The sequence below is a fragment of the Coloeus monedula genome, assembly GCF_965178545.1.
Source record: "Coloeus monedula genome assembly, chromosome: 6".
In the NCBI taxonomy this organism is placed as follows: domain Eukaryota; kingdom Metazoa; phylum Chordata; class Aves; order Passeriformes; family Corvidae; genus Coloeus; species Coloeus monedula.
The window spans coordinates 54648486-54664570 of NC_138786.1; the positions used below are offsets into that span (position 1 = coordinate 54648486).

The following is a 16085-nucleotide window of genomic DNA, read 5'->3' on the forward strand; positions in this document are numbered from 1 at the left end:
ATCCTCATCACTGACAGCACTTCCATATACCGATATGATTTTGAAACACTGAACTTGTTGTGCATTTTGGTTAGCTGAGTCCACTATGATCAATCAAGAATATCAGCATTAAAACCATGTTGCAAATCCAACTTCATGTAAGTCGTACGAGTTCTTAGTTTACAGAGGAAATAAAAAAACCCAGCTAGTATCTCCCATTAGATCTTGCTCTTAGAAGGAAGATTTCTTTCACCCTGTTGGTAGCAACTGCTTAGCCAGACACCTTATAGTGTCAGATATAAGCATATTAGGAACCCTACTAGATAGAGATCCCTTGTGATACGAGAACATACCTAGTGGACAACTAAACCTGTATTTTTCATAAAGGATGATTCAGGCTCGCAGTCATGCAGGGATGGCAGGCTCTTCTGACAGCCCCACGCAGGAATGCTTTAAAATACTCCAAGTGCTATCAAGGCTAACTAGACATAAGGAAACACTTGAGAAACAGCATTAGTCAGAAAACATAGGTGCAAAGTTCTTAAAACCTGTTCTGGCAATTCACTGCCAGAAACAAGGAAACTGGTGCTTTCTTTAAATACATGGAAGAACAACATGAACAAAATTTAGTTTCCCTTCATTTACAAGCCTAGTTACAAGCTTGTCAATACTTATGTTCAGACTGTGGTAAAATGCCAGCCAATCAAGTTAACCACCTAAGACTATCAAAAAAATAAGTTGTGTGAACTACTTTATCTACAACAAGAAGATGCTATTTCACATACTGCTTTTCATTCTGAGAAGTAGGAAGAACAATTGTTTTTTATTAGAGCACCGATGACGTTAAATACATTTGTGGACACAGGAAAAAAATATACTGAACCACAGAGTCAATTTAGGTTGGAAGGGACTTCTGGACATCAGAGTCCACCCAACTACTCAAATCTGAGATAACATCAAAGTTCAATCAGGTGACGAAGGCCTTGTCCAGCTGAGGTTTGTCCCCAGGATAAAGAGCCTATCACCTTCCTGGGTGACTTGTCCAGTCCGAGACCATTCTTAGGAGGAGTACTTCTATTTTTCTCTCACAAAGAGTCAGAATCCTCCTTGCCATAGCCTGTCTCCGCTGTATGTCCTTCTTGGCAGTGCAACCAGGAAGCATCTGCCTCTGTGTTCTCCCTAAGCACACATGTGGCAGTTGAGGATAACGATGAGATACCTGAATCTGGTCAGCCTGGAGAAGGGAATCTCAGGCTTTTGTTGCGTATCACGTACTTCAGGCCCTCAACCACATCAGTGGCTTACTGCTAGACTCACTTCAGTTTCCCAGGGGTTTTTCTATACCAGGAAGCCCTAAACTAGACACAGTACTAAAGAAATGGACTCGGAAGAGTGGTGTAAAGAGAATAACAACCACTTCCCTCAGCCTGCTGGCTACACTCTCCAGATGCAGTCGTGTACACAGGCAGCTTCCATTTCTACAATTGTTTACCAGGATCCCCAAATCCTTTTCTGTAAGGCTGCTGTCTAGATGGTCCTTCCCCAACTTTCACAGATGCACAGTGCAAGACTTTGCACTTGTCATGCTGAATTTTGTGATGTTTCACAGTGTGAAGGAAGTATAATGCTGTATACAAAAGGTACAGGACGGAATGTAGTATCTGCTATCCCCACCCTCAAAACACGCCTGAAAACACTAAACACAATCTTTATGATGTTTAACACTACCCACAAGAACAGGAAGTGTACACCTAGACAACCTACACCTTTGGTTCTGTCAGGATCAAGCAGGGCAACTTCTCCTGGTCTGAGCCACTCAAATGCATTCATACCTTTAATGCCGATGAAAATTACTGCAAAGCCCTTTCCTAAGGGCAGTAAAAGCTTCTCCATGAATAACTTTTCATTTTCTTAATTAAAAATCTCCCACTTCCCTCCTTCCCAAAATGTCAGGTCTTTTATGTTTACAATTCACATCAGAGTCAATTTCAAGATGCAGAAGGATTGGTTATTTCTAGCCATGGATGTAAACCTGACTGGGTCGTGCCTGACAGGGTCAAGCCTGCCCAGTGTAGCCTTGTTGGTACAGCACTACATCCAATCCAGTAAATCCTGCTGGCCCACAATCACAAACACAGACTGATAACCAGAGTTCAGTTGCCTTAATGACCAGTAAATACCTCTAGGGGTAAGATAAAGACAGTCTGTGGGCCTGATACAGTCTCCAGTTAGGCATCCCCACACTATGTTGTCCCATGTTATCTGGAGTACCAGGCCAGAAGAACCACAGTTTAAAAACAGCTGTGTGTATATTGACATTATTCACAACTTAAATATCAACTGTTCAGGAAACCAAAGGCTGAACACTAAGTGGTAATGGAAATCTTCAGTTACATAACAGTAAGTTAACGCAGTCAAACTTAACTCCTCCAAGCAGTGATATGATGCCACATGACCTCAGGCGTTTTACTACAACTAGTTCAAGCTGGCCCGGAAGGAAAATGTTTGTGCTTCTTCCCTGCGACACAGCTAACCTGCAAAAGTCTGCTCTGACAGGTGAAGTTTAGGAAAAATACCTATTACCCATTAAAGGCAGAAATATTAAATACCACAGACTCCAGCCTTCACTCTGCACTTAAACCCAACATCTACCAGTTACTCCACTAGGACCACTAGATCATTTTTAGCCTCTTGTACATGTAAAACTTTTCTTCTCACAGCCTCCTGGAGGAAGTCCCATGGTTCTGAAATACAAAAAATGTCATTTCCTTTAAGGTGTGTAACTAGGGATTATTCCATGGCAACGATGCCACCCTAAAAGGAACCACTGATAGGGAAAACACAGTGAGATTCCCTCCTTGGTTTAAAGAGCACACAAACTAAAGAGAAAAAAAATGTGGTCAGATATTACATTCCCATTTCATGCGGACATAATGCAAACAATCACAGACTACACACAGAAACCTGAACCGTTAATTTAAAAATTTCAATACGAACTTCTTACTCAAGTACACCTAAATATAAGAAAAACACCTAACTATAGGAAAAAATTGCTAAATCTCTTTCATATCCAGAGTCCAAGAATGGCCAGAAGCCTGGAGAACAAAGCCTGCAGGGCTTGCACACTGGGTGTCCATCTCTCAGGGCTAATAAGAGACAGACAACAGCCACACCGCCATGATACACTGAAAAGGAGGTGGAGGGAACAACAACACATGACAACCTAACTACTCCTGTCAGAAAAAGAGCTAAATCTAAAGACTAAACATGCATCTTAAAAAGCAAACCTTTGGGAACATATTTCAAAATGATATAATAGGATCTTCATGCCTGAAGTCACCCTCCTGCTGTTTCTACTCTGCCTTAATTACAGTAAAATAAAAGGCACTCTGAACACTCCAGCTTCCTGTATTGATAATCCAAGTCACACGGGCAGCAATAAGGCCGGCAGCACACAAAAAAGCTCCATGAAGAAGCCAACTTTTGAGGAAGGATGTGCAAAATGAAGATCATAGAAGCCATATTGTAACAACAGCAGAAATCCAAAGGTGTGCAAAGCAATGGAGACAATCCCCATCCACCCCCAAGGTGCACGTGAAATCTCTGTAAGAAGTAGTGGGGGGAACCAGGGACAGAGGAATTCCTCAAGAGTGGGAAAAAAATTTCAGATGCCCCATAATTATTACCATGCAATTACTAGAAACCTTGTCCTTTCTCAGATGAGGCCAGAGATTTCACAAGCATACAGTTCAGTTCTTAGGCTAAGGGACCATTACTGGCAAGGAAATCATAAGACACAACCTCCCATACAACTGCAGTGGTTGCTATGCTTTGGGTAAAATCACACCTCCTGTAAAAAGAATGACTCCACATCCCATGAACTACACAGTCCCAAATAAAAGTACAGTATTGCCAGAATAGCTGCAACACCTCTTTAACACTGACTTCCATATACCTACTCAAGCAAGTTTAAAACAGGTGTCTTCTTACTTGTTACTTCATCTTTCACCAAATCTTTTGATGACAATTAGAACAATGCAAGTCAGGTTTAAGCCGATTTAAAAGCCCAGACAGAACTTTGTATTGACTTTTCCAAAACCCTGAGCATGCACATCTCACTAAACTGGCATAAACACATTCCAAACAGGACTTCACAAAGCAATTATCCACGTTTATTTTTATGTTGGAGAACAATTACAAATTATAAAAAGAATTTGAGATATATTTGAAATTGGTGCTGCTTCTGATCTTTTCTCTTCTTGGCCTTTTGGAGAAAGGCAGCTATATACATATTCACCCCTCAACAGTAGTGCACTTAAGCAAATTAAGAACTATACCTCAGACTATGCTAATGCACATCTGATTAATAAATTCCACACATTTTCAATGATTTAATGCATTTTCTAAAGCTCAGACTCCTTTATAGAGGTCTCAGGTTGGGTATCCAGAGGTACTAATCACATTTGAAGCTTTAGGCCATGGTTAAGTAATAACACGTTTCAGTGTTAAGACCCTGATGACATGAATGATAGAAATTAAGATCTCAGGCACTTCAGGATGCCTAAGGCCTCAGCTGGAAATGATGGATGCACACACTTAATCTGAATGCACTCTAAGTATATCTACAGACATGATTACTGAGGTCTATGCAAAATCAGGGCTTAAGAAAACAGTGTGTAGTTTCCTACTGAAGAAAGCTACATTCATTATAGTGAACAAGATCTTTATAAATGAAAGCCTGCATTCTGGTAATCTGCATATGCTGATGAGAAAAATAGGCTGGAAGCTTTTAGTGTTAGGAGACAGCTAAAAAATGAACAGATCGCATTGAACCACAGAGGAAACATACATAAAAATTCTCAGACCTGGAGAATTTTTTAAATTAAATCTCTTTTCTTAATAAAAAAAAATTTAAAAAAAGGTAAAATACACAACCCCATAGCACTTCGGTTGGCTGTAACAGTGAGCATAATACAAGCCCTTTGGTAACATCAAGAACACATTGGAACTCTCAAGTGTGCCTTATGAAAGACTTAGGAAACAAACATCAACTCTATTTAAAGTATTATCAAAGGCAAAAATACAGTAAAAAGATTTAACAAGTCCCTTCTATTTTTCTAAGCAGTTTGCTTACGGTACATCACCCTATTAATCTTTTCAGACATTGGTAATGAAAAAGATGAACCCATAATCCTAGGCACTACATTCTGATAATGGCTCAGATAAATTTGCAATTGTTAAGTATTATAATTCTTCCTTTTTGTAATACCCATTTTAAACCAGCTTGCATGAATTGCCTCAAATTACATGCAAGAGATAAAATGTAATTTTTATAAATTTAAAGAATCTGTAGTTTAACATTCCCAGCTAATCTCAACTACAGATCAACATTCCTAAAACCTAAAACATTAATATATAACCATAAAGTAGAAGTAACTTCCTAAAAAAAGCTAATGAAACAAGTCTCTTCAGTTCTGATTCACACAGGTAAAATCATTTGTTCTAGTAGGTGTGGAATAAAATGACTCATTCCCACGCATTAATTGTTTGCAAAAATAGGTTAGTTCAATCTAATTTGATAAAAAAAATTAATTGTACTGGATCTAAACTGACTTTCAAGCCATTTCCACTAATAACGCATAACTCTGCCGACCATGAAGTTTTAAGGATGCAAATTAAGTAATTTTTTTTTGCAAAGTATTAGATCTTAATATTATCTGTGAAAAAACAATATGAAAATAATTTAGATTTGCAAGTGAAACAAGACAGAAAAGAGTTAGATTTATGGATGCTTATGAAATCTTACTTCTGCATTCTACACCTTACCATATGCCACCAGTGAGAAACTACTAGGTGCACACATTCTCCTGAATGAAGACAAACTTATCAGTGACTTATTTACCCCCTTCTGAGTTTTCACAGATAAACAAAATTTAAATGCAAAATATAGATCACAGCCTTTAATATACCACATAATTCCTCAAGCCCTAAATAAAGACTGGTGCTATTTATTAGCCCCTTTATCCACAGGAGAAAAGGGATACTGACTTCCTTCTATGGGACAAAAGACAATCTTCACCCAGGACATCTGTCACTTTAACAGCAAATGCCAATGGGCCTCTCATCCTCCAGACCATGTTACTTTGCCACTACTAAAACATGACTGCAGCATTCAGTGCCAGTGCTTCACAGCATGAAGTTTTACAGAAAAAGTCATTAAAAGATACTGCCTCACTCTAAAAATAACGGATTAAAACAGATGTCCTGTAGAGAGTCCACCATCATACAGCAGCAGGGTTTTAACCACATGCCCTCATGTCACTAGCCTAGACTACAATGCTGTCAAAGCTAACATGGCAGTTTGGGCTACTTCAACATTAATTAATCCTAACATACATTTTTGAAAAGAACAAAACCAGTTTAAGGGAAGCAGAGAATGCAGGAAACTGGGATTCCATGCAGCCATGGTCACACTATTCTACCAGATGACCATCAAAGACCTTGTTACTGAGGGTGATCCAAGCTATGGTACCCCGTCTCTGACCACAGGAAAACCTTCAGGAGCAGGGAAGAGTTCTGGCTGCATCCACACTGCACAAAAAAACCCATGGTCACTACCACCACTCACCTTTCCAGAACGCCTGCAATGCACCTGTAGCTGTACCCTGCCCCAGTGGGCCCTCCTGCCACTAGCTCTGGTATAATGGATCATAACAGGCTTTGGTGGAGAGAGGATGATGTAGAGGAAACTCAGCCAAAATGTGAAATTCAGTTTCTTGTTCATTAGCTGCCTTCATTAGCCAACTACTATCACTTCATACACGTGCCTAACAGGCTTATCACTCACTGCACAGCTTCTGCCTGCACAGAGAAGGACATTACAAGAGCTGGCAGAACCTCAGGTCCCCTCCTGGCTTTTTATGTGTATTTCTGCAAGGGAGGAGGAGGGAGAAGTGCCAAAGGGAATGAAGAGAGGAATTTAAGCCCTCAAGTCAAGAGATATGATGTGTTACCAAGCAACAGTTTTACCTGGCGTAACCCCAAAAGACCAACAGATCCTCACAAGCAACCCTTAAAGTCCATCAACTCTGAGGTCATCTCAAAAATACCTAAGGATAGTTTCTACCTCTTATATTAGCAGCACACTCACCACACAGTGTGCCCCTGCCCTTACCTAGTACTTTTTCTAGTACAGCAGTTGCTGTGGCAGAGGACTAGGTCAACCCTGCAGCTAGTTTAGAATATGCTCTAATGCAGGCTGGAAGGACCCTTTGTCAGGCTCACATGTACACTTCTCAACACAGCTGCTCTCAGGCTGAGAGAACAGGCTCTACACTGTCCTGAAAGAAAGGCCACCCTGAAAGGTTACCCCTTCCCTAAGTAAGTATTTTTTTATCTGAAAGGTTACGGTGCCTCTTAAAGCAGAACTGGAAGGAGAAAAGAGTGGGCCTGAGAGTCAATTTGCAAAGCTCACAGAGCCCCTCCAAACAGCAAGATCCAAACTTGAAGCACCAGTCCTGACAGTGACCTAAAGTTGTGAATCACTGCACCAGGACCGCAGACCTTCCCAGTGAATATTCTGTGAGTGATTTTTTCCATGTATGGTCCAGATTCAAGTATAATAAATATATACCCAAAAGTGGCAGTTCACAAATAGGCTAGAGGTTGCTTTGAGCACTCTGTGTGTACTTTTTTTCTCTCCTCTAGTTCAGACTGGGAATATATTGATATTATTACAACATCATCCAGTCTGTTATGCCAGACTGTCTTCAAGAGCTCAGCAGCAGGTGCCAGGCTGGCCTACTTGTGCTAATCATCTGCATCTTCTTCATTTTCCCCACAGCTTCAGCATCCTTAAAGTTCCTCTCAGGAAAAAACAAAAACAAACACAGACACAAAAAACCCCACCACCACCATCCAAAAGCAGAACACCACTCTAGCTGTGTAGCAGACCTTGCACAAACTGAGAACACAGAAGGTAAGTCAGCATTCAAACAGACAGCTCCTAACAACTGAGGAGAAACAGTCCACAGAAGTAACTCATACGCCTGCTTAAAACAAACACAGATCAGTCTAAACTACTCTGACATGGGTTTTGAGGTGCTCCCACAGAGAGAACCAGCCAGTACCCAGTCTGGGAGTGAGACAACACTGAATGAAGTGTATAGGGACAGGTGCCATTTTGCCCTCTGTAGCAGGCCAGCAGTATGAAACAGAGTCAGAGGAAACAAAGGCTGGAGTAAGAGAGGCTGTGCAGCACCAAGATAATTTTGAATACAAATAAGGCCCATTCCTGTGAGACTCTCCTCTGAACATGTTCGACTACTGGCTGCAAACTGCGACAAGTAGCTGTCCAAAAACGGAGCAGCCAGTTGCGCCAGTCCCTGCTGACTGGAAGGAAGGAGCAGTGAGCACCAGCCACAGCCAACTAAGATAACTCCTGGAAAACGAGGTGATGTCAAACCAGCACAGGAGTAATGCCAGCCAGCAAGGTGCCCTGCAAGCAGCCACTCTAGCATAGGATTATGCAAGACTCAGATGCTTCAGTATGACAGAACAAGAGGCTCCATAGGGAGAAACACGCTGCACCTGAAAGCTAAAGGACAGGTGGTACACAGACACCTGAGCTGCAGCTGTGCTGCTCCAGCACTCCTGCACTTCTCTCCTTGTCAAGTTAAACAAGGGACAGCATTTTTTGCAGGAAGAGTCTCTTGGGAGGTCTGTCTGCAGTGCATGGACAACACCACACCACAGCACCCATGTCTATCAGCTAAGTCCAAAGTTCATGCAGCCTCCTCTGTGCCTGCTGATAGCTTTAGGTAGTTTCACTTTCAGAGAGGAATGAGCAAAACCCATTAGAATAAACAGGACTTCTAACTATTTCTCACTCTAAGAGCAGCAGATGCAGCAACAGTTTAAAAGACACTAAGCACAGATTTGGGAAGTTCTTTCTGAACGTGTAGACATGGGTCTGTCATCTAACACATCTGGATTTAATTCCCACTAAAAATACTGAGCATTATTTCAATATCTATTATATAAACAATATAACAGTGATAACCAACTGGGTTATGAGAGCTTATTCAACAGAAGTTATAAATAAAAATAACTAGAAGAAAAGGACTTTGACTCCTCACTTGCAGTTCAGCTAGCTCTTCTCCAAAGACACTTGGCATAAAGATATGTGTATTATACATCCACTACAGGGAATAAACAGTGTGTTTGAAAGCTCCACTCACCATGGGAAAGCTATAATTGCTAAGGTTAAAATGGCAGATTCTTACAAGATTTGTAAAGCAATGGAAGCCACAAACTGCCTCAAGGCAAAGGACCACACCCTGCGCTCTTCTATGGTTAGCAAATAGGAAGAAGATTTTGAAGAAATAAACCTGTGGCAGGACTGCCAGGAAGCAGCAGAGGAATTAATAAGACAGAAGCAATGGGATCCACCATTTTGACTTTATCACCCTCGACAGGTAAGGTGCAAGGCCTCCACAGATGTTGAATAGAGAGGAGGTGGCGTAAGTCTCACAAGAGGAACATGGGACTTGATTTTCTGGACTCCCAATTTCTCCAGCATCCACCAGCTACAGAATATAAGCAGCACCAAGCTCTGTCAGAAAGCAGAGATATCCATAACCAGCAACTACACCACACAACTCAAAACCTCCTCTGCACCCAACAGTCAGAAAAAAAACCCTGCCTCAACTACCACACCTGAAGTCTATTTTCCCCTGGCAATTAAGAAGGCTAGCAAGTCCATTAGCCACGTTGAATCATTTCAAGGGAATTTACATGTGACACCTCACACCCAGTTTAAAAATCAAAATTGTAAAAAAATGCTTGTTATATAGCTCAGCTTAATTCAAACTTAACACCTGTGCAGCTTATTTCCATTGCCAGCGATGAGTCTCCATTTTGTCAAAACAAAATTCCTTCTGTCTCCAGTTGATAAAGAAACACTGATATTCAAAGTATATCCCAGGTATTTAACTACACTCTGATGCTTCTACAGACACATAACAGCACAGAAAACTTGTGCACATTAATCCAGAATATCTTCTAGCAGCAAATCAGGCTGTAATTAAGACACATCATGACATGAGGAAGATTAGCATGTTTGGCATGATATTTTCCTTATTAGCTGGAGGCAGAAACAAGTTCCTTGTCAGTGGAAACCCACTGTGAGGGCATTAGGACACAGATAAAAGGTGCCTCATTCCTGGCACTTATTTGTTTTTAACAGCTTGAAGGAAAGGAAGGAACACACAGTATCAACTGTAATTGGTTTTAAGGGTATCCCTTGTTGATGGAACACAAATACACAGCAGTCCAGATTTAGGCCCACCCCCTTACCATCAAGAGCCTGGATTATAAACTTTTATCCCTACTCTGCAGCACCAGATGGTAGCTCACATACATTTCAATTATTTATTGAATAGGCACTTTGTTATACCAGGGTAATCCCACACTGCAGTAAAAACTACACACTGTTTTTATTGCAAGCTATACTTTTCATCAAGTCAGTAACCTTTTCACATTCAGTGAACACAATAAATAGAATTAAAAGAAGCGATTTTATAAACAATTGGATAATCAGCCTCTCCATCACACAGAAAATGACAACGCTGGGATCAATCAGTAAGACACAACCACCAGCAGTGCTATAGAAAAAGCATATCATTCTCTGGCCTGCCTCAAATCCTTCCAACTTCAGTTTTCAAAGTATGTTGTAGTCTGATCTATCATACTTAACAGCTTGCTGGTGCTCACTCGTTCAAGCCATCAGCTTGAAAACAAAACACCTTGAATGCTCTTTGCAGAAGACATACAAAGCTCCCATGACAAAACAAATAATCAATGTTCCCCAGGCTGCAGCCTTGCGGGGCAGATGTGATAAAGTGGTTAATTATTCAGTTGGCAATCGCATTACTGACGTCAATAGAAGAGTCCAGGAAGTGAATCCTCTTAGTTTGTTAGTGTATGACAAAGAGTGGTGGTCCCCACAGAAATTAAGGAGAACCAGCTGTCCCTTCATGTTAGTGCTCTGGTCTCTAGTGCTAAAGACACACATTTGCATTTACTGAAGTAAATCTGCCCCTCCCTCTCCCTTAGGAAATCCTTTGTTTTGTTGGTTGGGTTTTTTCAGGTTTTAGGGGTGGGGTTTTTTTATTTTTTTAAGAGTGCTCTTTTAAAGCCTAATTAACTGTACATGCATAGAACAGCTGATAAACGGGACAATAAACTCGTGACCAATGATCTCTCCTCCCTCCCCTTCAATTCTTATTCCATGGAGAAGTTAAGTCACCTTCGTCATACATTATTATTCATAACTTACTCAGCTGAATAAACCAGTCAGCCACCATGGCCGTTTTAACATAAATTCATTTAGACATGCGGCAGGCAAGGATCTCTGCTCTCCACATACCTCTAGTCAATAGCCTTAACTAAACAACATTCGACAGAAAACTTTTATCCTAAGTGCTATCAAAAGTATCCACATTTTCTTTTGTCAGCACGCTCCGGACTATTGGAGGTCTCTCGTTATCAGGCTGCTTAACAGTAGGGAACCATTAAACAAAGCTCTTAGAAAAGCTGCCTAGAAATACTCTGTCCTTGGGGGGCATGCCCAAATTAAAAAAGACTGTAGGATGAACGGGAACTGTTGTTTCTTCGAGCCACACACACACACACGCCCTTTCTAAAGCAACGAGCCGGCACCAGAGCAACATTTCAAAGCCTGAGCCTGGTGCTCTCCCCTCCTCCCCTCCCCCAGGTAGGAAACCCTCTGAGGAGCTCCGGATTAGCCTGACATTTCGGACTAAGCCGAGCAGGGTTTCAGGCCAAGGACACTCCGGTGCTGTTCCTGCTGCCGGCTGCCAAGCGGTTCGCCTGAGACCGAGGGAGGAGACCTGGAGGGTCAAGGCCCGACTGGCGACGGGGGTGTTCCCCAGGGAGGCGCCGCATCCAGGGGCGGCGTCTCCGGCCGCTGCTGGGAGCGGCGGTGGGAGCGCACGGCGGGGCCGGGCCACCCCCGACCGCTCCGCCGCCCCTCACCGGGGCACCACGCACAGCCCCCGCCACCCGGCCCCGCGGCCCCCGCCCGGGCTCACCCCACTCGAGGAAGTCGGACACGTATCGGTCGCGGCGGAGCGGCGAGTCGCGGCTGCACTCGGCGTAGACGCCGACCAGGAGGTCGAGCAGGGTCTCCACGCTCAGCACGCTGTCGTGCCGCTGCGGCCCGTCCAGCACCAGCTGCTCCAGCCGCTTCAGCCGCACCTTGGCCGACATGGTGCCGCTCGGGCGGCGGGCGCGGGGCACGGACGGGACGGGGCGAAGCGAAGGCCCCGGGGCTCAGCCGCGCTCAGCCGCCCCACGCCGCCTCCCGCGGCCGAGCGGCTCCTTCCACGGGCTCCGCCTCGGGCACGGACGGTCCATGGGCCGGACCTGGCCGGCCACCCCCCGCCCCGCTCCGCTCCGGCCTCGCCCCGGCGGCGGGGAAGGGCCGATCCCGCTCCCGATCCCGCTCCTCCTCCCCGGGCCCGGCGCGTCCCTCGGAGCGGCTCCGGCCACGCCCACCGCCCGGCGCCCGCGCGCTCCGACGTGGGCAGGGCCGTGCGAAGCCGCACAGGAAGGTTGGGCTGGGCGGCGCCCCGTAGCAGCAGATTCGCCGCGGAGGGGCCGAGGGGCGGCGCGGTTGCGTGTCCGCGTCCGCACTTTCGTCTGTGTTTGTGTGTCTGTGTTTCTGTGTTTGTGTGTCTGTGTGTCTGTGTCTGTCTCTGTCTGTGTGTCTGTGTGTGTGATCTTTAGGAGGTTCTTTGGTGTAAGGTCTGTATGTGCTTTCAAGCACGACACAGGAGCCCTAGTCAGTGGAACAGGCAGCAGCCAGCATCCCTCACTCACGGACATGCTGGCACTAACAAGCTTCGAGCACGCAGTACATCGCGATGTTCGCGTCTGTCTACGTGCACACAATCACAGGCTCACAAAATGGGTCCGGCACCACAACGGGGCATCTTGTCCAGCCTCCCTGCTCGAGCAGGGTCACCCCAGAGCTCATGGCATAGGATTGCATCCAGAGGGCTCTTGGGTATTTCCAGTGGGGGAGGCTCCACACCCTCTCCGGGCAACCTATTCCAGTGCATGGTCACTGCACAATAAAGAAACTCTTCCTCATGTTCAGGTGGAACTTGCTGGGCATCAGTTTCTGCCTGTTGCCTCTTGTCCTATTGCTCAGCGCCGCCAGGAAGAGCCTGGTTCCATCCTCTTGCCACCCTCCAGTCAGACACATGTAGACATTGATGGGATCCTCTCCCAGCTGTCTTTTCTGGAGGCTGGACAGGCATAACTCCCTCAGCCTTTCCTCGTGAGATGCTCCAGTCCCCCAGTCATCCCTGCTGTCCTCCACTGGACCTGCTCCAAGGGCTCCATGTCTCTCTATACATTGCTAACTTTGGCAAAATACTCAAGGTCCATGTATTCTACTTCTGAACTATCTTAAGTATAATACTAAAGATCACACCTACAGGTCAAAAAGACCCCTGCCCAGATGAAGACCCTTTCTCTGAGCACTGAGAGGAGTTAGCTGGGGTTACGTAACTTGTATGGAAATGACTAACCAATCCTCATAGAGGGGCTGAGCTTGGGAAGTTGCTATCTCTGAATTTCTGTTTAAGAATAATGGTGCAGAAACTCTGGTGGCTTGTACTTGATTTGTGGAATATCACTGAACATCCAGGCTTGCACAACTCTGAAATAAATAATTAATGTCTCCCTCGAGTGTGCAATTCTTGGCTATTTGTACACCAGGTAATGAATCCCATTTCATGTGTGTCCAGTGTGTGTGCGTGCCCTGGCCTGTGCCATCCTGACAGGGCTCCAGGGCAAAGTCCCTCCCCACTGGTCAGGCAGGTGCACTGGGGACCGGGCAGCTTGCCCAAGCCACCCAGCTCCTGCGTGAGCCACCCAGCCCCACACCTGGCCATGGCTTCCCATGAAGGATGAGGTGACCCCAGGGCCACCATCCCCACAGGTCTTCACCGGACACTGTGGCCATTGGGAGACTTCTCCAACCACACCTGGAGCAGGGCCTTCTCTTTCCCAGCTTTGGTCATGATTCCCTGCTCCGTGACTTGGCTCAGTGGCAACAGGCACAGGGCTGGCAGGGTAGCGTGTCTTTGCAGCAGGATGTGGTGTCTGGAAGCTGTGGCTTTTTATGCCTTTCAGAACCTCCCTGGTGACAGGACTTTTTTTCCCAGCAGCAGGTAGCCCAGGCAAAAAGAGCCCTGTGTGTTCACAGCTGCTGTCCTTGACCCCTTGAAGGAGAAGGGAGCTGGGTGTAAGGCACTCAAAACTTTCTGCAGCGCTGCTTTTTTCCCATCACAACTTATTCTGAGAACTGTTCTCTCTGGAGGCTGCAGCACCTCAAGGCAAGATGCTGAGTAGCTTGGGATGGGAGTTTACTTCTGTAGGAATGCAGCTATTCAGGTCCTGATGCAAAGCTGAACTGGCAAGGATGCTGTTTCCTTGCTTGTCTCCCCCGGCAGGTAGTTGGAGCGCTGTGCGCTCAAAACCATCACACCGGAAAAGAAGCAGCCAAGTGCTGGTTCTGTCTGGGCTGGGAACACCCTGCCTCTGGCAGCAGGAGCCAGTCTGGGGTTTGTTCATGGTCAGACGTGCCATGTCAGTCACTGCTGGAAGACCTGAACGTTCCCATCTGTCACCTCCAGGGCCAATGGCAAGGCCAAACCCAACCGGTGCTGCACATAGGGACCTGCCCTTTCCCAAGGGTCAGAAGCATACCCAGGCAGAGTGATGGGGTATTGTGGAGCAGAAAGTATTGCTTCCCATGTGGCACAGAGGTCCAGCAGATCATTACAGAAACACTTGTTTCTCGGAGCCCTCAGCTGTCAGGCATGTTTGATATCTCTTTGACACCAGGTATCTGTTACATTTGAAAGCTATTCAGTTCATAATAATGCCATCCTGTGCATTTGGACCTAGTACCTGAATCAAGAAGATGCAGGCGTGTTGGGACCTGTTAATTCTAAAAAATGCAAGTCGATAGAAGATCCTGTGAATCATACAGAGAACCTATAATTTTAAAACAAAGAAAACCCACAGTAGACTAAAATAGTTTTGTTTTTCCTGAATAACTTCTATCTCTTTGTACTTCCTTCTGCAAATATCCACTTGAAAAAAAAAATATATTTCACAGCGGATCTCGAAGTTTTCATTGTTCTCTCGCCGTGTTCCTCCTTGGTTACAGTTGTTTCATCTGACCTCATACTGTGACATATCACAGATACATTCATTTAGAGGATCCTTGGTATTTTAACAATCACAATTGTTCTTCTGGTGCTGTTGCTTTATTTAAAAGGAGAGCCTAACATTTTCAGCTTATTACCACTTTGGAGAGTCATTTTCGGGCAGTTGATCACAGTAATGGCCGGGGAGAACAGAGTTTTAAAGATAGTGTTACAATATCTGTCTTTGCTCTTCTTATCTGTTCCTGCAGGTGGTGATTATCATCGCCTTCTTCAGCAAGGAAGAGATAAAGGAGACTGCAGCTTGGTGAAGAAATAGCCATCTCTGCCTACCAATCGCCCTGTTGTTTCCAGTCTCCTCAATCTGTTTTACATTAGCAGAATTCAGGGGTTTCAGGAGCTATTCCTGACTTACACCAGTAGCAGGGAAAACCGGGTCCAGTGTTGGGAAAACGACAGATGGGTGACAGATGATATTGAATCCGGCTTTAACAGCTATGGAAGGTTTAGTACATCAGACCAGCACGTGCAGGATTATTTATGAGCAATACTGTAGGTATTCCAGAATTAGTTGAAATTTTATTAAAAAAAAAAAACAAAAACAAAAACAACAACAACAAAAAAAAACCCTTGCAAAGAGTTAAAAGCCTTGTGCATTGTAAATAATTCTGGGTTTTTACAGCAAGGGTTTCAGCTACAAAAATCCCTACTGAGCTGAAAGGTGACATTTGGTATTCCTACTAGGAATTGTATGTAAGCTTGGAAATGTAGCTGAAGGTATTCTGCTTCTGTTACTCATCTGTGCCAATTCCATAGGCTAAAAATAAATGTGATCTGGCT

The 16085-nt window shown here is 44.6% G+C and overlaps 1 protein-coding gene across 11 annotated transcripts in view; it reads right to left on the minus strand.

Moving 5' to 3' along the window:
- Nucleotides 1-12506, minus strand: part of CDC42BPB (CDC42 binding protein kinase beta) — a 92705-nt gene extending 80199 nt beyond the window's left edge. For all 11 annotated transcript variants that reach the window (XR_014226496.1, XM_082283560.1, XM_082283559.1 and 8 more), the window contains exon 1: nucleotides 12093-12506. Coding sequence is in view for 10 of the 11 variants with exons in the window: in XM_082283560.1 (XP_082139686.1) it covers nucleotides 12093-12270 (178 nt within the window). In the remaining variant the exon portion in view is untranslated. The remainder of the gene's footprint in view (nucleotides 1-12092) is intronic.
- Nucleotides 12507-16085: the final 3579 nt, after the last annotated feature.